We start from the raw sequence: 24804 nt of genomic DNA on the forward strand, positions 1-24804 counted from the left end.
TGGAGCAACTGAGATGATAAGTGGTTTTTCTGCTTTGATTTGTTGATACGGTGTATGACATTAATTGATTTTCTTATATTGGACCATCCTTGCACACCTGGAATAAATTCTACTTGGTCATGATGTATAATTCTTTTTAATGTACTGCTGGATTCTATTTGCAAGTATTTTGTTGAGGATTTTTGCATCTATATTCATTAGAAAGATTGGTCTATAATTTTCTTTTCTTGTAGTATCTTTGTCTGGCTTTATTATGAGGGTGATGTTGGTTTCACAGAATGAGTTAGGTAGCTTTCCCTCCTCTTCATTATTTTTGAAGAGTTTGAACAGGATTGGTACTAATTCTTTCTTGAATGCTTGGTAGAATTCACATGTGAAGCCTTCTGGTCCTGGACTTTTCTTTTTGGGAGCTTTTTGATGACTGATTCAATCTCTCTACTTGTGACTGGTTTGTTGAGTCTGTATCTTCATGAGTCAATGTTGGTTGTTCATGCCTTTCTGGAAGTTGTCCATTTCATCTATATTGTCTAATTTATTAGCATATAATTGCTTATAGTATCGTTTCATTACCTCCTTTATTTTTGCAGGATCAGTGGTTATGTTTGTTCTTCCATTGCTGACTTATTTATTTGTACCCTCCTCTCTTTTTTGTCTACCTAGCTAAGGGTCCATTGATTTTATTGATTTTCTCAAAGAACCAGTTTTTGGATTTTTAAATTTTCTTGATTGTTTTCATGTTCTCAATTTCATTTATTTCTGCTCTAATCTTTTTTTACTTCTTCCCTTTTGTTTGCTTTGGGGTTAGTTTGCTGTTTTGTCTCTAGCTCTTCCAAGTGAAGTTAATTCCTTGCTTTTTGCTCTTTCTTCTTTTTTAATATAGGTGTTTAAGACAATAAATTTCCCTCTTAACACTACCTTTTCTGCATCCCACAAATTTTGATATGTTGTATTTTCATTTTCATTTGTGTCAAGATACTGACTGATTTCTCTTGTAATTTCTTCCTTGACCCACTGGTTGTTGAAGAGTGTGTGATTTAGCCTCCATATATTTGTGAATTTTCTGGCCCTCTGCCTGTTATTGATTTCTAACTTCATTCCATTATGATCTGAGAAAGTGTTTTGTATGATTCCAATCTTTCTAAATTTACTGAGAATTGCTTTGTGACCCAGCATGTGGTCAATCTTTGAGAATGATCCATGTGCACTTGAAAAAAAATGTTTATCCTGTTATTCTGGGGTGAAATGTTTTGTAATCGTCTGTCAAGTCTAGTTCATTTATCATATTATTCATATTTCCTGTTTCTTTACTGATCCTCTTTCTAGATGTTCTATCCATTGAAGAAAGCGAGGAACTGAAGTCTCCAACTATTATGGTAGTGTTGTCTGTTACTCCCTTCAGTGTTGTCAGTGTTTGCCACACGTGCTTTGGAGCACTCTGGTTCAGTGCATAAATATTTGATTGTTATGGCTTCTTGTTTAATTGTTCCTTTTATTAATACACAGTGTCCTTCTTTTTCTCTTTTGACTGCTTTACATTTGAAGTCTAGTTTGTCATATATTAGTATAGCTACTCCTACTCTTTTCTAATTGTTGCTTGCATGAAATATCTTTTCCCAACCTTTCACTTTCAATCTATTTTTGTCCTTGGGTCTAAAAAGAGTCTCCTGTAGACAATCAATAGATGGGTCCTGTTTTTTAATCCATTCTGTCAGTCTATGTCTTTTGGTTGGGGAGTTTAATTCATTAACATTATAAAAGCAGTACTTTCTTCTATTATTTTGTCTTTTGGGTTTTGTATGTCACATCTAATTTTTCCCCCTCTTTTTACATTTACTGGTAGTCTTCATTTCTACAGTCTTTTCCAGAACTCTCTCTCTTGCCTTTTCCTATCTGCCTGTTGTGCTCCCTTCAGTATTTCTTGCATAGTTGTTCTCTTAGTCACAAATTCTCTCAGTAATTGTTTGTTTGAAAATATCTTAATCTCACCCTTGTTTTTTGTATTTTGCATGGGCAGGCTCTGGGAATCGAACCCGGGTCTCTGGTATGGTAGGAGAGAATTCTGCCACTGAGCCACTATCGCACTGCCCTCCCCCTTGTTTTTGAAGGACAATTTTGCTAGATATAAAATTCCTGGTTGACAGCTTTTCTCTTTTAGAATCTTAAATATATCATTCCAGTGCCTTCTCACCTCCATGGTTTCTGCTGAGAAATTCATACACATAGTCTTACTAGGCTTCCCTTGTCTGTTTGAATATCCTGAATTAGTTGTTTCAACTCCTGTATCTCATTTGAAATGCTGGTTTGTTCCTTCGACTGGGCCATATCTTTGATTTTCCTAGTATGACTCATTATTTTTTGTGCCTAGGCATTTGATTTCCTTAATTTGCTTATTCTGGAAGTTGTTTTCACTCTGTTACCTACGATATTCTTGATGGATGGCTTTGCTCCTGTATTAGTTAGGGTTCTCTAGAGAAATAGAAGCAACAGGAAACACTTGCAAATATAAAATTTGTAAGTGTCTCACGTAACCGTGGGAATGCAGAGTCCAGAATCTGCAGGGCAGGCTGTGATGCTGATGATTCCAAGGGAGGCTTCCAGTGATTAGATTAAGCATGACTTATTGCAGAAGACACTCTCCTTGGCTGATTACAAATGGAATCAGCTGTGGATGCAGCTGACAAGATCATGATTTAATTCTATAAAATGTCCTCATCACAACAGACAGGCCAGCACTTGCCCAACCAGACAAACAGGTACCACTGCTTGGCCAAGCTGATAAATGAACCTGACCATGACAGTCCACCCCTTGTCCACTTGGTAGCTATACATACCACCTTAAACCATACCTAATTTCTAAATAAAAAATAATAAAACACACATTTTTTTCTTTCACCTAACAACACTCAACTGTCCTGCATATAACTGGAAACACATTAAATCTCTCCAGAATAGGGTGCAAATCCTTGAGTAATATTCATTCTTAAACTTGATATCTTACAACTTAAATAGTTTAACATGAACAAAACAGCATTACAGTCCTCGTTTCTGTAACTGATCACGTGGTCGAAGTTCATATTTATCACTACCTTCTTCCCTTACCCATTCCATGTTCCCTTTACCCTCAGCAAGCACTTCAGCTGGCTGTGGTTCTTTGCCTGGTGGGGTGACCCAAAGCTTCATTCCTGAAGTTTCAGAGCCATGGGTAGTCCTGCCTGGATTGGGTTATTGCAGCTTTCCATTGATTTTAATCACAGGGCATGGTAGTACTAAAAGATGTCCTAGGGGGATCTCCTATATTCCAAGAAAACTCTTCTTTATTCCAAGAAAACTCTTCTTTACCTCCGTTGTGTAGTTGCAGTCCTATTTCCCCGATAGTCAGGGTCAATCACCCCAGCCAACATCTCTATACCTCTTATTTCCACAAAACTCCATTAAGGTGTCAAAAACATTATCCCTCAGAGCCTTGCTTCGTACAAGCAAAGCATCAGGAGAACTGAATGGTGATATTTTGACTATCTCTTTTGCCAACTCACTCCATGGATTGGGAGTGCCACTTTGATTATGGGACTCAGAGTCCTTAGTACCTTTGAGTCCAGTCAGAGTAGAAAACCATTCATAAAAACCCATTTTTAAGATTCTGTTTCTTAAGAACCACTCCTGGTACCAAGTTGTATTAGTTGGGGTTCTCTAGAGAAACAGAATCAATAGGAAACACAAATATAAAAGCTATAAAAGTGTCTCACGTAACCATGGGAATGCAGAGTCCAAAATCCACAGGGTAAGCTGTGAAGCTGACAATTCTGATGGAGGGTCTGGATGAACTCCACAGGAGAGGCTTGCTGGCCAAAGCAGGAAGAGAACCTGTCTCTTCTGAATCTTCCCTAAAAGGCTTCCAGTGTTTAGATTAAGCATCACTCATTGCAGATGACACTCCTCTTGGCTGATTACAAATGCAATCAGCTGTGGATGCAGCTGATATGATCATGATTTAATTCTATGAAATGTCCTCATCACAACAGACAGGCCAGCACTTGCTCAACTAGACAAACAGGCACTTGGCCAAGTTGACACATGAACCTGACCATGACAGCTCTCGATCTGTTCTTTGACATTCAGTTCAACTTATTTTTTTTTAAATTTATTTTGACATTTGTTCCCCCATTATTTATTATTTATTTATTTATTTATTTATTTATTTACATGGGCAGGCACCGGGAATCGAACCCGGGTCCTCTGGCATCATAGGCAAGCATTCCTGCCTGCTGAGCCACCGTGGCCCTCAACTTATTCTTGACCTCTAGTATAGGTTCTGTTTAACTGTTCAAAATTCTTCAGTTCTTGTTTGTATGCTTCTTGCCCTACCTAATATGGAGTTTTTTTCCTGAGGAGGGTTCTCTTCAGATGTTATAGACCCCAACCAGACAGGCTCATCTCTCAAGAGGAAAGAGAAGCCAGTATCAGTTTTTCCCTTAGGGTGAGACCCAGAAGGTTGACAGACTTTCCTATGAAGCTTCTAGATGCTTTGCTTTTCTTATCCTGCCTAGTATGTGGCACTTATCTCCCCCAAGGCTTCCCTTGAACTAAAGTGATGTGGTGCCTTTAAATTCAGCAGACTTTCCCTGCTGGGACCATTGCTGAGACAGATGTGAGGTTGTACAATGACTTTAATTGCTTCAGTTTTCCAGTCCCCTGGCCTGAATGCCTTGAAGGAAAGATTTCACTTGAACTAGGCCCCTCCTTTCTCTTGGGAAGGATACACCCTTTAGGGAATTAACTGCTTTCATCTGACTAGTCATTTTATCTCTCAGAAAGCTCAACACCATCCTTGCCTGGGGCAGTGCTGGAGCTTGAGAGTGCTTCCAGTTTTATCTACTGAGCTGTTAAGGAGCAGGAAAAAAAAGCAATTTGTCAATCAAGAACTTAAGTTGGTATGTGGCTCTACATATCTCCAGGCTCTATGTGCCCCCTTTTCTTGGGGTCTAGCCTTTTTCCAGTATTTTGTATGCTCCAACTTAAAAAGCCTGTTTTTTCTTTCCCCTGCTAGCCCCACACCCTCTCTCAGTGGAAAAACTCCTAATATATTTAGTGCTTATTCCAGGTTTATCTGCTGGGGGCCCATCTTCAGTACTCAAAACATGTTAATTTATTCCACAATTGGGGCTTGGTTGCACTAAGCCCTTGCTGCTGTTCAATCTGTTTTCTTTTTCCTCAGGGAACCAGCCTGCCATGCCCATGAGGGAGAGGAGCCAGCCTCCATGGCTTGGGGGACTTACGGTTCTTTGTGGGATCTCAGCTGTCCCACCTGGTCTGGATTGATGTACGCTGTGTGTCTAGTCATTGATGTTTCCCCAGAAGTTGTTCGGTATCATTCTTGGCTATTTACTAGCTGCTCTGGAGGATGAGCTAAATTGCACACTTCACTAAGTTGCCATCTTGCCCCACCTCTAATCCCATCATAGCTTTTTAAAAAAGTATTTATAAATGCATGTGGGGGATGAGTGTGCACATATGTATATGGATCAATAAATACCCCTAGGTTATAATGACAAAACGTTAATAATAGTAATTATCTCTGGGTGATTCATTTATGTGCAAGTTTTGTCATTTTCTTTTTCCTTTTCTATTTATTAAATTTCCACATGAACTTATCTTACCTTTGCAACAAAGTAAAAAATTATTAAGAAGAAGTATACATACTGTTATTCAACATAGTACTGAAGTTCTTGCCAGAGCAATTAGGCAAGAAAAAGAAATAAACAGCATCTTAATTCGAAAGGAAGAAATAAAATTTTCCCTGTTTGCAGATAATATGCTCCTATAGACAGAAAATCTTGAAAAATCCACAAAAAAGCCCCTAGACCTAATGAACAAATTCAGCAAAATGGGAGGGTACAAGAACAATACCCCCCAAATCAGCAGTGTTTTTATACACAAGTAATGAGCAACTGGAAGAATAAATTAAGAAAAAATTCCATTTGTAACAGCAACTAAAAGAATCAAATATCTAGGAATAAATCTACCCAAGGATGTAAAGGACTTATACACAGAAAACTACAATACACTGTGAAAGGAAATTAAAGAAGACTTAAATAAATGGAAGGACAGTCCATTTTCATGGATTGGAAGGCTAAATATTGTTAAGATGTCTATTTTTTAGTTTGCTAAGTCTGCTGATATGCAATACACCAGAAACAGACCAGCTTTTAAAGGGGATTTATTTAGTCAAAAATTTATAGCCCCTCAGAGGAAAGGGAGATAACTTTCATCTGGGTTTCTCTGTCATGTGGGAAAGCACACAGTGATATCTGCTGGCCTTCTCTCCAGGTTTCTGGGCTCAAACTGCTTTCCCTGGGGTGTTTCCTCTCTGCATCTCCAAACATCTGGATCTGAGCTGTTGAGCTCTTTTCTTTCTCTCTTTTAAGCCTCCAGCTAATTAAAATGTCATTGATTGTGGAAGACACTCCTCAGCCGACCAAAGATGTAATCAGCCATAGATGAATTTCACATGCTGATGATTTAGTTCACAGGAAGAGAACAACAGGGCATCATCATCTGGCTAAATGTGACACCTGAACCTAACTACTACAATGTCAATACTTCCAAATCAATTTACAGATTCAACAGTATCCCAAACAAGATTCCACCAACCTTCTAGAAGAAGTGGAAAAAGACAATCATCAAATTCATACTGAAGGGTAAGGGACTCTGAATAGCTAAAGCCATCTTGAAAACAAAGAATGAAATTGAGGAATCAAGCTTCCTGATCTTAAATCTTATTACAAAGCCAAAGTAATCAAAACAGCATGATACAGGCACAAGGACTGACACATAGACCAATGGAATAGAATTGAGAGCTCACTAATCAACCCTAAAATTTATGATTTTTGACAAAATGACAAAGACTACTCAATTGGGAAAGAAATTCTCTTCAACAAATGGTGCTGGGAAAACTGGACGTCATTTGCAAAAAAAGGGGGAGGAGGACCCCCATCTCACACCATATATAAAAAAAATGACTTCAAAATGTGTCAAAGACCTAAACATAAGAGCTAGAACTATCAAAATACTAGAAGAAAACACAGGGAAGCATCTTTAGACTTTGTGTTAGGCAACTGTTTCTCAGGCTTCACTCCTAAAGCACAAGTAATAAAAGAAAAAATAGATAAATGGGACTCATCAAAAAAAAACAACAAAACTTTTGCTCCTCAAAGGATTTTATTAGGAAAGTAAAAAGACAACCTACACAAGGGGTTCAGTGGTAGAATCCTCGCCTGCCATGTGGGAGACCCAGATTCTATTCTTGGCCCATGTACTTCCCCAAAACAAACAAACAAAAGAAACCAACAAAAAATTCAATAAATGGGTGCTGCAATAACAGGATACTCACATGGAAAAAGAAGGAAATGTGACCCCACCATACAAAAAAAAAACAAAACCATACACAATAGGAGAAAATATTTGGAAATGAAATAGCCAATAAAGGATTAATATCCAATACATATAGAGGAAACCTTCAACTTTAAAAACAAAAAGACAAACAACCCAATTTAAAAATGGGCAGAAGACCTGAACAGACATCACTCCAAATAAAATAAACAAATAACCAGAAAGGACATGAAAAGATGCTCAACATCATTAGCCATCAGGGAAATGCAAATCGAAACCACAATGAGATCCCATTTCACACCCATTAGAATGGCTGCTGTTAAAAAAAACAGAAAATAATAAGTGTTGGAGAAGATGCAGAGAGATAAGAACACTCATTCATTGTTTGCGGCAACATAATATGGTGCAGCCACTGAGGAAGACAGTTTGGCAGTTTCTCAGAAAGCTAAGTACAGAACTATCATATGACCCAGCAATCCCACTACTAGGTATATACCCAAAGAATTGAAAGTAGGGGCTCAAACAGATATTTGCACACCAATGTTCATAGCAGCATTATTCACAACTGCACAATGGTTGAAGCAACCAAAGTGCCATTAACTGATGAATGGATAAATAAAATGTGGTACATATATACAATGACATATTATTCAGCCATAAAGAGGAATGAAGTCCTGATGCATACAACAACATGGATGAACCCTGCAGACATCATATTAAGTGAAATAAACCAGATACAAAAGGACAAATATTGGATAATCGCACTCATTTTAAACAATTAGAATAAGCAAACTCATAGAGTCAAAATCTAGAATATAGGTTATTGGGGGAAGGTGGGGATAGGAAATGGGAAGTTGATGCTTAAAATGTATAGGGTTCCTATTTGGAATGATCGAAATGTTTTGGAAATAGATGGTGGTGATGGTAGCCCAATATTATGAATGTAATTAACAGCCCTGAATATATAAATGAATACGATTAAAAGGGGAAAAGTTAGATAGCATATATGGTATCAGAATAAAAATGTTATAAAAAAGCCATTGGACTCTTTCTCCGCTGGCGGCGCTCCTGCCGCCATCTAGCCCACCTCTTCCTCTTTCTCCACCAGTGGCGCTCTCGCCGCCATCTAGCCCTCCTCGTCCCCCTTCTCCGCCGGCGTGCCCGCCGCCATCTAGCCCTCCTCTTCCCCCTTCTCCGCCGGCGCTCCCGCCACCATCTAGCCCTCCTCTTCCTCTTTCTCTGCCGGCGCTCCCGCTGCCATCTAGCCCTCCTCTTCCTCTTTCTCCGCCGGCGGCGCTCCTGCCGCCATCTTGCCCTTCTCTTTCCCCTTCTGCTCCGGCGGCGCTTCATCCGCCATCTTATCCTTCCCTTTCTCCTCCTACTCCAGCGGCTCTCCAACCACCACCGTGCCCTCTTCCGCCTTCACCGGTTCCTCCGCCACCGTCCTCTACAGCCTTGCCATCCTCACCTTTCCTCCTCCAGAACAGCTACTAGGGGAGCAGAAACGATACAGAACAGCTCCCGGAGCCACGACAAAAATCAAAAAGACACTGTACCCCATCCTGGAATGGCTGACTGGCTGGGAGAACCAGCTCCGGTGAGATCGCCGAGGGGCGCAGGCTTCCCCGGGTGGGGCAGCAAGTGGCCGGAGTTCCTCCCCTCCTCCTTCCCGGGCCAGCTGGCAGAATTGGGCAGGTGGTCCCCTCAAGCCACGGCGGCTGGTGCCCCCACCACGTGCGGCTCCCCGGACCAACTGAGAGAATTGGATCGGAAATCCCCAGGCGACGGAGAACGGTGACTGGGGGGGGGGTTCCGCCCAAACACGTGACTCCCCGGACCGGCTGGGAACGGTGCACTCTCCTGAGCCGCGGCAGCTGGCGCCCTCCCGCCACGCTTGGCGCCTTGGGCCGACTAGGAAATTCGGACGGGCGCTCTTCCGGGCTGCGGCGGCCAGCGACCCTCCCCGCGTTCGGACCCCCGGGCTGGCTGGCACTCTTCCAAGCCGCTTCGGCTGGCGAATCTCCCCCACGGCGAGAGTTTTCCAAAGTTAAAGGACCCACAGCACCTTTTACTGATGGGACCGGCAGACAAACATGTGCCACGAGCGCCACCTACTGGGCAGGATAAGAAAAACAGAACCCAGAGATTTCACAGAAAAATCTTTCAACCTGTTGGGTCCAACACCCAGGGAAATCTGAATAAATGCCCAGACGCCAGCAGAAGATAATGGATCACGCTCAGAAAATTGAAAATATGGCCCAGTCAAAGGAAGAAACCAATAGTTCAAATGAGATACAGGAGCTGAGACAACTAATGCTGAATATACGAACAGAAATGGAAAACCTCTTCAAAAACGAAATCGATAAATTGAGGGAGGACATGAAGAAGACATGGGCTGAACAAAAAGAAGAAATAGAAAAACTGAAAAAACAAATCACAGAACTTATGGAAGTGAAGGATAAAGTAACAAAGATGGAAAAAACAATGGATACCTACAATGATAGATTTAAAGAGACAGAAGATAGAATTAGTGATTTGGAGGATGGAACATCTGAATTCCAAAAAGAAACAGAAACTATCGGGAAAAGAATGGAAAAATTTGAACAGGGTATCAGGGAACTCAAGGACAATATGAACCGCACAAACATACGTGTTGTGGGTGTCCCAGAAGGAGAAGAGAAGGGAAAAGGAGGAAAAAAACTAATGGAAGAAATTATCACTGAAAATTTCCCAACTCTTATGAAAGACCTAAAATTACAGATCCAAGAAGTGCAGCACATCCCAAAGAGATTAGACCCAAATAAGGGTTCTCCAAGACACTTACTAGTTAGAATGTCATAGGTCAAAGAGAAAGAGAGGATCTTGAAAGCAGCAAGAGAAAAACAATCCGTCACATACAAGGGAAACCCAATAAGACTATGTGTAGATTTCTCAGCAGAAACCATGGAAGCTAGAAGACAGTGGGATGATATATTTAAATGACTAAAAGAGAAAAACTGCCAACCAAGACTCCTATATCCAGCAAAATTGTCCTTCAAAAATGAGGGAGAAATTAAAACATTCTCAGACAAAAAGTCACTGAGAGAATTTGTGACCAAGAGACCAGCTCTGCAAGAAATACTAAAGGGAGCACTAGAGTCAGATACGAAAAGACAGAAGAGAGAGACATGGAGAAAAGTGTAGAAAGAAGGAAAGTCAGATATGATATATATAATACAAGAGGCAAAATGTTAGAGGAAAATATTATCCAAACAGTAATAACAATAAATGTTAATGGACTGAATTCCCCAATCAAAAGACAAAGACTGGCAGAATGGATTAAAAAACAGGATCCTTCTATATGCTGTCTACAGGAAACACATCTTAGACCCAAAGATAAATATAGGTTGAAAGTGAAAGGTTGGGAAAAGACATTGCATGCAAATAACCAGAAAAGAGCAAGAGTGGCTATACTAATATCCAACAAATTAGACTTCAAATGTAAAACAGTTAAAAGAGACAAAGAAGGACACTATATACTAATAAAAGGAACAATTAAACAAGAAGACATAACAATCATAAATATTTACGCACCGAACCAGAATGCCCCAAAATACGTGAGGAATACACTGCAAACACTGAAAAGGGAAACAGACTCATATACCATAATAGTTGGAGACTTCAATTCACCACTCTCATTAATGGACAGAACATCTAGACAGAGGATCAATAAAGAAATAGAGAATCTGAATAGTACTATAAATGAGCTAGACTTAACAGACATTTATAGGACATTACATCCCACAACAGCAGGATACACCTTTTTCTCAAGTGTTCATGGATCATTCTCAAAGATAGACCATATGCTGGGTCACAAAGCAAGTCTTAACAAATTTAAAAAGATTGAAATCATACACAACACTTTCTAGGATCATAAAGGAATGAAGTTGGAAATCAATAATAGGCGGAGTGCCAGAAAATTCACAAATACATGGAGGCTCAACAACACACTCCTAAACAACGAGTGGGTCAAAGAAGAAACTGCTAGAGAAATTAGCAAATACCTCGAGGCGAATGAAAATGAAAACACAACATATCAAAACTTATGGGACGCAGCAAAGGCAGTGCTAAGAGGGAAATTTATTGCCCAAAATGCCTATATCAGAAAAGAAGAAAAGGCAAAAATTCAGGAATTAACTGTCCACTTGGAAGAACTGGAGAAAGAACAGCAAACTAATCCCAAAGCAAGCAAAAGGAAAGAAATAACAAAGATTAGAGCAGAAATAAATGAAATTGAAAACATGAAAACAATAGAGAAAATCAATAAGGCCAGAAGTTGGTTCTATGAGAAAATCAATAAGATTGATGGGCCCTTAGCAAGATTGACAAAAAGAAGAAGAGAGAGGATGCAAATAAATAAGATCAGAAATGGAAGAGGAGACATAACTACTGACCTCACAGAAATAAAGGAGGTAATAACAGGATACTATGAACAACTTTACGCTAATAAATACAACAATTTAGAGGAAATGGACGGGTTCCTGGAAAGACATGAACAACCAACTTTGACTCAAGAAGACATAGATGACCTCAACAAACCAATCACAAGTAAAGAAATTGAATTAGTCATTCAAAAGCTTCCTAAAAAGAAAAGCCCAGGACCAGACGGCTTCACATCTGAATTCTATCAAACATTCCAGAAAGAATTAGTACCAACTCTCCTCAAACTCTTCAAAAAAATCAAAGTGGAGGGAAAACTACCTAATTCATCCTATGAAGCCAACATCACCCTCATACCAAAACCAGGCAAAGATATTACAAGAAAAGAAAACTACAGACCAATCTCTCTAATGAATACAGATGCAAAAATCCTCAATAAAATTCTAGCAAATCGTATCCAACAACACATTAAAAGAATTATACATCATGACCAAGTAGGATTCATCCCAGGTATGCAAGGATGGTTCAACATAAGAAAATCAATTAATGTAATACACCATATCAACAAATCAAAGCAGAAAAATCACATGATCATCTCAATTGATGCAGAGAAGGCATTTGACAAGATTCAACATCCTTTCCTGTTGAAAACACTTCAAAAGATAGGAATACAAGGGAACTTCCTTAAAATGATAGAGGGAATATATGAAAAACCCACAGCTAATATCATCCTCAATGGGGAAAAATTGAAAACTTTCCCAAGATCAGGAACAAGACAAGGATGTCCATTATCACCACTATTATTCAACATTGTGTTGGAGGTTCTAGCCAGAGCAATTAGACAAGAAAAAGAAATACAAGGCATCAAAATTGGAAAGGAAGAAGTAAAACTATCACTGTTTGCAGACGATATGATACTATACGTCGAAAACCCGGAAAAATCCACAACAAAACTACTAGAGCTAATAAATCAGTACAGCAAAGCAGCAGGTTACAAGATCAACATTCAAAAATCTGTAGGATTTCTATACACTAGTAATGAACAAGCTGAGGGGGAAATCAAGAAACGAATCCCATTTACAATTGCAACTAAAAGAATAAAATACCTAGGAATAAATTTAACTAAAGAGACAAAAAGCCTATGTAAAGAAAACTACAAAAAACTGTTAAAAGAAATCATAGAAGACCTAAATAGATGGAAGGGCATACCGTGTTCATGGATTGGAAGATTAAATATAGTTAAGATGTCAATCCTACCTAAATTGATCTACAGATTCAATGCAATACCAATCAAAATCCCAACAACTTATTTTTCAGAAATAGAAAAACCAATAAGCAAATTTATCTGGAAGGGCAGGGTGCCCCGAATTGCTAAAAACATCTTGAGGAAAAAAAACGAAGCTGGAGGTCTCGTGCTGCCTGACTTTAAGGCATATTATGAAGCCACAGTGGTCAAAACAGCATGGTATTGGCATAAAGATAGATATATCGACCAATGGAATCGAATAGAGTGCTCAGATATAGACCCTCTCATCTATGGACATTTGATCTTTGATAAGGCAGTCAAGCCAACTCACCTGGGACAGAACAGTCTCTTCAATAAATGGTGCCTAGAGAACTGGATATCCATATGCAAAAGAATGAAAGAAGACCCATGTCTCACACCCTATACAAAAGTTAACTCAAAATGGATCGAATATCTAAACATTAGGTCTAAGACCATAAAACAGTTAGAGGAAAATGTAGGGAGATATCTTATGAATCTTACAATTGGAGGCTGTTTTATGGACCTTAAACCTAAAGCGAGAGCACTGAAGAAGGAAATAAATAAATGGGAGCTCCTCAAAATTAAGCACTTTTGTGCATCAAAGAACTTCATCAAGAAAGTAGAAAGACAGCCTACACAATGGGAGACAATATTTGGAAATGATATATCAGATAAAGGTCTAGTATCCAGAATTTAAAAAGAGATTGTTCATCTCAACAACAAAAAGACAGCCAACCCAATTACAAAATGGGAAAAAGACTTGAACAGACACCTACCAGAAGAGGAAATACGGATGGCCAAGAGGCACATGAAGAGATGCTCAATGTCCCTGGCCATTAGAGAAATGCAAATCAAAATCACAATGAGATATCATCTCACACCCACCAGAATGGCCATTATCAACAAAACAGAAAATGACAAGTGCTGGAGAGGATGCGGAGAAAGAGGCACACTTATCCACTGTTGGTGGGAATGTCAAATGGTGCAACTACTGTGGAAGGCAGTTTGGCGGTTCCTCAAAAAGCTGAATATAGAATTGCCATACGACCCAGCAATACCATTGCTGGGTATCTACTCAAAGGACTTAAGGGCAAAGACACAAATGGACATTTGCACACCAATGTTTATAGCAGCGTTATTTACAATTGCAAAGAGATGGAAACAGCCAAAATGCCCATCAACAGAAGAGTGGCTAAACAAACTGTGGTATATACATATGATGGAATATTATGCAGCGTTAAGACAGGATAAACTTATGAAGCATGTAATAACATGGATGGACCTAGAGAACATTATGCTGAGTGAGTCTAGCCAAAAACTAAAGGACAAATACTGTATGGTCCCACTGATGTGAACCGACATTCGAGAATAAACTTGGAATATGTCATTGGTAACAGAGTCCAGCAGGAGGTAGAAACAGGGTAAGATAATGGGTAATTGGAGCTGAAGGGATACAGACTGTGCAACAGGACTAGATACAAAAACTCAAAAATGGACAGCACAATAATACCTAAGTGTAAAGTAATCATGTTAAAACACTGAATGAAGCTGCAATTGAGCTATAGGTTATTTTTTTTACTATTATTATTACTTTTATTTTTTTTCTCTATATTAACATTCTATATCTTTTTTCTGTTGTGTTGCTAGTTCTAAACCAATGCAAATGTACTAAGAAACAATGATCATGCATCTATGTGATGAGGTTAAGAATTACTGATTGCTTATGTAGAACGGTATGATTTCTAAATGTTGGGTTAATTTCTTTTTTTCCGTTATTAAAAAAAAAAAAAGCCATTGGACTAAACTACACAGTGAACCTAAGTTAAAACCATGAACTTTAATTATTAGTTTAATTGTAAAAATGCACTATTATCAATTTTAACAAATCTTCTACACCAATGCATGATGTTGGTAGTGGGGTGGTATATTGGAATCCTGCATTTTATGCATGATCTTTTTGTAAACCCACTTCTCTAACAAAGGAAAAAAGAAGTCAAAGTTAAAAAAAAAAAGCAACTTATGTTGGATATAACAATAAAAATGGAGTCATTCTTAAAAAAAACAAAAGAAGAAATACACAATATGCAGTGAATTAAAATCTTGAAAGTATAAAGACATATTCTGTCCAAAAAGAAGAATTCCTTTCAGCTTTGTTTACGAAGTAATAGATCCAATACACAGATGTGCTCATTGCTTCCTGGACACTCTCTGAATTCATTTTTTTTTTCTGGCCACATTCATGAGAAAAGTATTTTAGCTATTTGCACAAAAAGGATGAACAAAATAAAAGAAATGAGGAGATCCTAAAAAGAGAAGAAGAATTTATTCCTATTATTCCTTCAGGAAAGCTGACCTGTTTCGACAGCTTAAATCAATCTCAAAATTGATTTACATTTATTCACAAAGGAAAGTCTCTAAAAAGATGCAATTAGTGGAATGTTTTTTCGAAAGCTCTTCAAAAATATTTTATTAGAAAATAATTTGGCTTTGATTTCTTTGATCACTACAACTATACAATGTATTTTCTGAATATTTAATAACTACAGTACTTAAAATATGACCATTTAAACTGATCATTTTAATGACATTTATTACAAAAAATATCTTTTAATCTTCATATATTTTATAACCTCTTCACTGGACAAATATTCCCAGGAGAAACTGGATCTTTTTAAAATTAATTTTCACTAATAACCTTTTTTTAAAATCTTTTTTTGATTAAAAATATGGACTGCTTCACAAATTTGTGTGTCATCTTTGCGCAGGGGCCATGCTAATCTTCTCTGCATCCTTCCAATTATTTTCACTAATAATCTTTCAAAGGGCAAAAAAGTATAAGGAAATTCTAAATGTGTTCAATAAGCAGGCTTGTATGATTTCAATAAATCAGAAACAAAGAAATCCATAATAAATATGTCTCCATCTGCTTATCTCAGGCCAGTCACCTTACATTTAATACATCAAACATAAAACCTACCTTCTCCTATTGCCCACCACAACACACAACACTCCCCTCTAAAGAAATAAAACAGAGATCCTTCTTTCTTATTCCTTCTGTTATGGCATCAAAGCATTTCCATCATAGCATTATCATTTCATCTGTCTCTTACATTAGAAACCTAAGAGTTCAGGTTCTCATCAGCTCCTACTTGGGTTGTTTTAATAGCCTCCTAATATCCCTCTCCATCTCTAATCTATCCCCAGTTGAATACAAAGAGCATTAGCCAGTCAGCCAGCTTAAATACCACTTTAATCACATTACAACTGGGTTCAAGAATCGTAGGTTGAATTTTATCCGATAAGCAGAGCAAACTCTTTACAGTAGCATTCAAGGCCATTTTTTTTTTTCTGCTCTGTTCAACATAATTTCTCTCTGCAACCAGGCTATTCTATCACAAATTCTTATTAAAGACTTGCCATCCTCCAACCTCCACTTCCTTGTCAATGTAAGTTTATTCTCCCAGCATTCTCACTTCAGATGCTATCTTAGTTTTCAGTAACAATTACAGATGAAACTAAACTCTTTTTCTTCAGAATATCAGTAACACTGACATATTGTCTCACCTATTGGTAAGGTGCCAAATCATACACTGCTCCTACTGTCAAGGAGTTATACATCTATGAGCTAATTTCATCAAGTAGGGGTAATTCCTTTGTGGGACCTTATATTTGCTGTACTTTTTTTTTTTTTTTTGGCTTTTTCAGAATCAAGATGATCATTTGTTCTATTTTCTTTTTGAATATGTCCACATGGTTACTTTTAGCAAAAAACCTTTTATTATTAAATATGGCACTCCTATGATAAGCCAAACTTGGTTGTGCTTTTCCCCTTTTAATCTTATTTATCATATCTTTGATTACAAAATTTGATTACATTTCGTATCTCAGGTTTCATATCTAGGAAAATGGAAATGGTCACAAATGGATCTATTTTGTATCTGCGTTTATCACTTTTTAGATAGTCAAAACACAAATGCATTTTTAGCTACTTAAATACATGCTAAATAGATAAATAATCAGGCAAAGTAGTACATGAAAACTGCCCCATTCTAGAAATACTGCAGGTATGGTGGCCTGGGAAGACCCTCACCTGTACACTGTGTACTTTTTATAGTTCTTAACAGACAGCTAGGATTCTGGTAAATGTTCAATTAATATTTGGTGAACAGGAGTGATATACATCTTTAGTATCTGTATAAGGCTATGATGTACCTCTAAGGCTTTTCTCTAACAAAATGAATATTTTATTCACACATGGGAGTCCCAAAAACCACCCCTAGGTGTGATGATTCATTAGGAGGACTCACAGAACTCAACATATAATTATACACATGGCTAAGATTTATTAAAGCAAAAGGATACAGAAAAAAAATGAGCAAAAGAAAAAGGCACATGGGGTGAAGTCCTGGGGAAACCAGGCTTCCAAGAGTCCTCTCCTAATGGAGTCTATCAGGGAAGCTCATTAGAGACTCAGGACCCAAGGTTTTTATTAGGGGTTGGTCATGCAGACACCCTCTATTTAGCATGGCCCCAAATTCTGGACTCCCAGATGGAAAGCAGGTGTTCCGCATAAACCACACTGTTTATAAAGTCTAGGCCCAATAAGCCACTCTTATCATTTTGGGGAAGTTTTATATTAATGGAGGGAACTGTTCACCACTAAAGTTCCCTGATGCCAGGCAAGGGCCAACCTTGCCAGCAGGCGTTTCTAAGGATGGTAGTTTTGGGCTTACATCAATTCTTTTCTAGACAGTTCATTTCATTTCATATGTTACAGTATCAACTATACCAGATTTATAAGGGGCATATAAAGTGATTTTTAAAAAATTAATATTAAAATCTAGAATTTAACTATATATGTTCTGCTTAGACTGGCACCGAATACCGAAGAGCTAGGCAATTTTGAAAGAATTCACATTCTTCGGTACTTCAGGCATTCAAGGTCTTTTTTCCCTATCTCTCTCTTGTAAAATATGATAGTCTTAAAGAGAAAAAATGAGACATCTTTTTCAAAACAACACTTTTGCAGTTGTCAGGATAAAGGAATTAGGTGTAACACCTAATGGAAATGGACTCTCTTGGACAAGTTCCTTGTCACCTCTTTAAATCCCAACTGGGTCCAAAGCACTGCCTGAGGTGTTTTAGGTACGTTATCTTACTAAATTCTCACAACAACCCCATTTGCCAATGATCTTCTCTATTTTAAAAGTTTAGAGGTTGAATAACCCATCCAGGTTTACCATGATGGAGCTGAGATTCAGGCTCAGACCCACCTTATTCCAAATCCCTGCCCTTACCTTCACACCAACTACCTCCTCACTCCGAAGGCATCAGCTCCTTACTATAAATCATATTCCTCCAAACAGTATGGCTTTCTTGTTGTTATTCGTATAGAGCACTAGCCTCAATCTTATTAGTCTTAATTACAGAATCTGAAGAGAAAAGGGTCGGTTCAACCTAGTATACTCAGCTTTTCCTTTTTTTTTTTTTTTTTTTTTTTTAACATTTTCTTGTTTTATTGTATTCTGTTTCTCCGTTTTTGTTACATGGGCTGGGGCCGGGAATCGAACCGAGGTCCTCCGGCATAGCAGGCAAGCACTTTGCCCGCTGAGCCACCGCGGCCCGCCCAGCTTTTCCTTTTTCAACTCTTGGCAAAGTACAAATAAAATATGCCCCTTGCTTCATAAAACCATTAGGAAGTTTCCTGTTCCCAAACTCTTTAGTATGGCACACAATATTCTCCGTTATCTGGCTTCCCCCTGTTTGAAATTAGACAGAAATATTTCAGAATCTTGGCAGTGCACATACCAGCTATAGAGACCTTGGGGAAGTTAGTTATTTTCTCTGAGTCTCAGTTTATTCACCCATAAAATGGAGGCCCTACTTCATAGGCTTGCTGTGAGAATTAAATAAAGATATATTTAAAAGACCCAGTCCATACACGTTTGCTGAATAAATGGGAGTAACTGACTTGGGAGAAGCAAACCAGATGGGGGAAATGCCCTGACCACAAGATGTCACCGCTGGCAAGGAAGAGTAGGCCTAACTGCCTAGAGCTGGGGTGGGACCCCAGCAAAACTGTCTGAGCCACAGGGTGAGACTGCACTTAAACCTACACACATTCAGAAATAGGCTTTTCAGCATTTTCAGAGCTGGCACAACATTTGCTTCATATTCTATGCTGCATTGTTCCCTTACAGAAGTGTTAATTAATTATGGTACAATTAATTAGCTGAATAGCCACAGAAGATCTGTTATCACAGTTTAATTTTAAAACTATCCTCAGCGGACCATTTAAAATTTTAAGACTCAATAGTGCTTCACACATCCTTTGGTTTGGCCAGCTAGATATTTACTTTTTTTAAAAAATTTATTTCCATAGGTTTCAATATTTTCACAGTGGACAATTTTCTGGCTCCAATTTCACAATCCACTGACATTATTTCCTTTACATTATTCACAGGGGGTTACAGATATAAGGAAAGCAGACTTTTACAGTTTAAGAAAACAGCCTACAAAGGGGAGTACCGGTAGGTCTGTGGTTAGAATGCCCGCCTACCATACGGGAGACCCGGGTTCGATTCCCGGATTATGAACCACCCCCCCCCTCCAAAAAAAGGCTACAACCAGTAAATTTAGGCAAAATAAACACCAAGTATTATACTCCTTAATTTCAGGAACACAAAGGACCATTTAAAAAACAATTTTAAGTTTTCTATTTTCTAAAAAACATTTACCTGAGGTTAAATTTGTCAACCTGTGAATGGCCTTGAAATTACTGAAGGAACACTGTCATACCTGGTTTCATATTGTAACAGGACAAATGACCCCCCCTGGAAGTACCCGTTGGTAAGCGAGGCTCATTTCAAAAGGAGTGGGGGGGAGGGGGGCTGGACTCCCCTTCTGGTCCTAAGTCTGAAACCCACCAATGGCCACTTTAAGATGAGTAATTCAATGAGTATTGGCACGTAAGTGCAGACGCAGCTGTATGAGGACGCACAGACTGCCGTCCCCCACCCCCACCACTTGACCCCAGTAAAGCCCCACCAGGCCTACCCCCGCCGCATCCCGGGTGCCCGAGACCCCACCTAACCTACACGGAAGAAGCAGTTACGCTAAGCACAAGCTTGTGTTCGGCGCTCTTGGAACTCCAGCAGTTTGGGTTATTCTGGTTTTGTTTTAACAGCAGCTCAACTTCCACTTTGCATTTAGCAAACATAAAAACGATTTAGGAGAAACCCAGAAGCATGCTCTTCCTTCTGCCCTTCCCTCCCATTCCTAGAGAATTTAGGAGGGAAGGACAGATACCAGGAACCTTCTAGAGTCAGGAGCGCAGGGGCCAAGCCCAGCCTACGCGAACCCATTTGCAAAGCACTTTGTGGAGATCAATACATTCCTGACTGATTTCAGACTGGCCCCTAGAGAAAGGGGAGCTCACCATGCGGGCCGTAGTCCAGGGGCAAATGGGCCAAGGAAAGAGAAGCTACCCATTGAAAAGAAACCCCTGCGGGGCAGGCGAGGGCGAAAGCGGCTCCGGGGAGCGGGAGGCGCGCAGGGCGCGTTACCTGGAGGACTCCGCGGTGAAGCTGCCGCCGTCCAGCAGCCGCATCTTGCAGAAGAGGACCCCATTGACGAAGGGCACCGAGGAGAGCTCCTCGAGCTCGAAGTCCACCTTAAACTTAAACTTCTTTTTCTTCATCATCATGAGGGCCAGTCGCCTCCGAGAGGGGTGCGGGGGCGGACCCAAGGGGCGAGCGGGCGGGCGCCGCCGCCTCAGCTCTGCCGAGCCCCGGGCCCGCCCAGCCCCATGGCCCGGGCCGCGAGCCGCGCGCGGGTGCGCGGCCGGGGGTCGCCGCGGGCCGGCCGGGGACGTCCCCGCCGCCGCCGCCGCTTCTCGCGGCAGCTCGCGTGGGTGCGCGGCGGCGGCCGCGGCGCAGACCCCGCTCGCCTGTGGGGAGCGGTGGTGCTGCAGGTCGCCGGGGAAGTGGACACGCTCTCTGCGCGCAGCTCGCCGCCGCCGCCGCCCGTCTGAGAGCCGGCAGAGGTGAAGCGCGGAGAACTGCAATCGCCGCCTCCTCAGCGCCTCGGGGCCCGGGGCGCCCCCAGCGGCCGCGGCCAGCAGCGCACCCGGCGGGCCGGGAAATCCAGCGGGCGGGGAAATTCAGGGCGGGCGGGCGCGGTGCCGGGAAACTAATCCGCCACGGCAGTTGAGGCGTCACGCCTCTCTAAGGTTAAAAAAAGACAAACCGAACTAAAAATGAGCTTCCCTCCACCGCTTCCTCCACGCCTTTCTTTTCGATTTTTGCACCGCCTTCTTTCTTCCCCTCCCCCTCCAGTGATTTTTTTTTTCCCTCTTTGGATTTGAGAGTCATGAGTTCTGGGTTAACCGGAATCTCTACGATTCTGTTGTTCTGTCACACAGAAACCCTAAAACTAAAATATTCTCTGGGCCCTCTAAATAAATAAGCCTTCAAATAGGAAATGAGGGTGAATAGGAAAAAGGAGAGATCAAAGTGTGTTTAAGGCCGACCCACTGCTCGGGCACTATACTTCTCCTGAGGGTTTTCTCGTGCTCATACCTCGTCTAATTCCTGTCACCCAGGATAAAAGGGTACAAAAGATTTTCAAATACTTGACCTTTTAAAATTTGGCTGTCGTACTGAGAGCTGAAAAAAAAAAAGCCTAAAAATCATATTCTGCAGGGCAGGCTTTAAAAAACAATCTCCCTGATTCATGATCACAATGCATGATATCTACTTGGTTTCACTGTTCAATTCAAGGATTCCCTCATGGCAATCTCTGAAAGGTTGTAGTTGAAGAGACTCCCCCTTTCCCGGTTCACTCATTTATTCAAGCTTCATTCATATAAAAGTATTTTTAAGTGCCTAAAACGTCAGCCTGATCAATGATCAAGAAACAAGGCTTGTCCTCAAGGATTTTATTATCTGGTGAGAGAGACAGGTAAATCAGCCATTAAAATGTAAGAGCCAGCACCGAGGTAAATTCAGAGTGCTGGAATTCAGAAAAAGGGGAGGAAACAATTCATTAAATTAATCTGTGTGCTGCATCGCAAAGAATGAATAGGATTTCGGACAAAGTTGAGGAGGTGTTCTAGGTGGAAGTAAAGACCCAGAGGGCAGGGTTTAGGAGTTTGGGGCTGGGGAGAGTGTTGGTAGTGCATGAGACTTGTTGCCCAGCAGGACAAGGCAGAGGGAAGCATTAAGGAGATTTTGAGGTTTGTAGCTTGGACAACTGGATTAATTTCATTGAGGGAGGACTGAAAGGCAAGAGGAGGGCAGATTAGGAATGGAAGAGATAATGAATCTTTATTTGAACTGCCTACCGGACATCCAGGGAGAGAGGTCCAACAGGAAGCTGGATGTTCAGTTGAAAAGTTAAAACGGAAAATATGCATTTGGGAATTAGAGTATTCCCAGATGTCTGAAACCCAGAAGATGGGTAAGATTGAGTTTCTCTGAGAAACATTTAATGGATAGACTGAGGAAAAGGTGTTTCTGAAGGAGGCTGAGAACGAAGTCAAAGAAAGAGGTCAAGAAAGAGAGAAAGCCTGGAAGCCAAGAGAGAGTTTTAATTATTTTATATCAGCAGTTATTAAGACCTACTATTTGATAGGCACTGTGCTGGGGATTAGAGATATAAATGAATAAGACACACAGGGGCTTGCTTTTAAATGAATGGAAGAAAACATGGATATGCAATCAGATAAAGTATTAGAGAGAGAGGAGAGATCCATGATCTATGGGTTGCAAAGGAAGGAGTTTCAAGAAAGTGCTGCAGAGAGAGCCAGAGAATTTCAACTGAAAAGAAGCTACTGAATTGAGGAACCAGGAGGCCATTGGTGATCTTGCAAAGAGAAGTCTCCATAGAAGGTGATGGCAAAGCAAGATTAAAATGATCTGGGAAGTGAATAGAAGATGGTAAAGAAGAGTGGGTGACTGAAAATCATTTTTTTCTGATTTTTGTCAGTGAATGAAAAGAGAGAGAACAATAGTTAGAGGAGGAAGGCTCAGGTTTTTTCAGTAACATTCCAGGAACTAACCAATATTTGTTGAGTGCTCATAGTAAGGTGGGCCAAGCACCTTACTAGGTATTGGAGATCAGAGGTGCAATCTGTCCTTCTAGATCTTACAGTTTATTGGAGGACACATATGAGTAAGCAGGTAATTGAAATACAGTGTAATGTTGATACTATCTCTATATGATGGTGAATAGAGGCTTCCATGGAACATATTAAGAACAACAGACCAGAATTAGTAGTTATGGAAGGCTCTCTGGCTAAGTGGCATTTGAGCTGAGGCCTGACTGACGAGAGTGGGGGTGGGGAGCAGTTTCCAGGAAGAATGGGCCAAGACTCAGAGGAAGGGAGACTTGGCTGCAGAAGGAACTGAAAGTAGCTCAAGTTTGGCTGCAACCTACAGTGCAGAGTGGTGTTAGGGGCATGACAGGGAGCCGATGAAGTTGTAAAGCAGAGGAATGATATATTCAGACATTTTCATTTCCTTTGACTGATCAAGCAAATACTGTGAAATGGGTCAGATTAAACAGCGGGAATTCAATAGCTCACAGTTTTGAGGCTAAAAGAAAGTCGAAATCAAGGCACCATCAAGATGATGCTTTCTTCCTGAAGGCTGTGTTCTGATGCTGACCGCCAGCAATCCTTGGTCCTTAGCTTTTCATATGTCAAGGTACGTGGCGACATCTCCTGGTCTCTTGTCTTCTGGGTTCCGTTGATGTTCAGCTTCTGGTTACTCCCTCTGTAGTTTTCTTTCCCTGTGTCTGCTTTTCATTCCACTTATAAAGGACTCCAATAATAGGATTAAAATCACACCTTACCTGAAGTAACCTCATAAAAAAGTCCTAATTGCAATTGGTAAGAATATGTTTTCCTGGGGCACATACAGCTTCAAACCACCACATCAGATTTGCTTTTCATAATGGTCCTTGCTGCAGTAAAACTGGAGGAAAGGAGGCTGTTACTCTCTGTTTTCTTTTTATACTTTTTATCTTGAAAAACATTCAAACTTACAAGATAGTTACAAAAATAATACAAACCCCGTAGAGAGAATTCTAGGATACCCTACTCCCCCCAACAAAACCCAAATATTCACCTATTTTAAGTTTTTGCTGTATTTGCTGCATCATGCTGTCTATCCATCCATCCATTTTCTGAACATTTAAGTGTTGGTTGTATACACCATGCCCCTTAGACAATTGAATCTGTCAAGCACATTTCCTAGGACCATGGATATTCACTTACGTAACCACCTTAAGGGCAGTTATTAAATTCAAGAAATTTAACATTAAAATAAAATTTACAGTGTATATACATCTTTACATATTTTTCATATGTTCCCAGTAATGTCCTTTTGAGCTTTTTCTCCTCCTTTGTTAGATCCTGTCCAGGATCATGTATTGCATTTAACTGTCATTGTCTGTTTAGTTGCTCTTTCTTTTTTTTTTTTTTTAATTGTGGAACACATATATAACATAAACTTTCCTAATTCTACCACGCCCAAGCACAGCATTTAGTGGAATTAATCACATTGACAATGTTGCAGTACCCTCACCACCTTCCATTATAAAACTTTACCATTTTCCCAAACTGTAACCCTACAGCCGTTATGCATTAATTCCCCATTTCCCCTGCTTACTGGCCTGGCAACCTGCATACTGATTTCTGCCTCTCTGAGCTTGCATATTGTCTATTATCT

The 24804-nt window shown here is 40.1% G+C and overlaps 1 protein-coding gene and 1 non-coding gene across 2 annotated transcripts in view; both read right to left on the bottom strand.

Moving 5' to 3' along the window:
- EEIG2 (EEIG family member 2) overlaps positions 1–20845 on the bottom strand; it is a 92688-nt gene extending 71843 nt beyond the window's left edge. The window contains exon 1 of the mRNA XM_077120062.1: positions 20638–20845. Within this exon, the coding sequence (XP_076976177.1) occupies positions 20638–20777 (140 nt within the window). The 5' untranslated portion in view covers positions 20778–20845. The remainder of the gene's footprint in view (positions 1–20637) is intronic.
- LOC143651056 (U6 spliceosomal RNA) lies at positions 15793–15904 on the bottom strand. The gene has a single exon (XR_013159804.1). It is a non-coding gene; the product is annotated as a U6 spliceosomal RNA (small nuclear RNA).
- Positions 20846–24804: the final 3959 nt, after the last annotated feature.

This window comes from Tamandua tetradactyla, chromosome 11 (assembly GCF_023851605.1).
Source record: "Tamandua tetradactyla isolate mTamTet1 chromosome 11, mTamTet1.pri, whole genome shotgun sequence".
Lineage (NCBI taxonomy): Eukaryota > Metazoa > Chordata > Mammalia > Pilosa > Myrmecophagidae > Tamandua > Tamandua tetradactyla.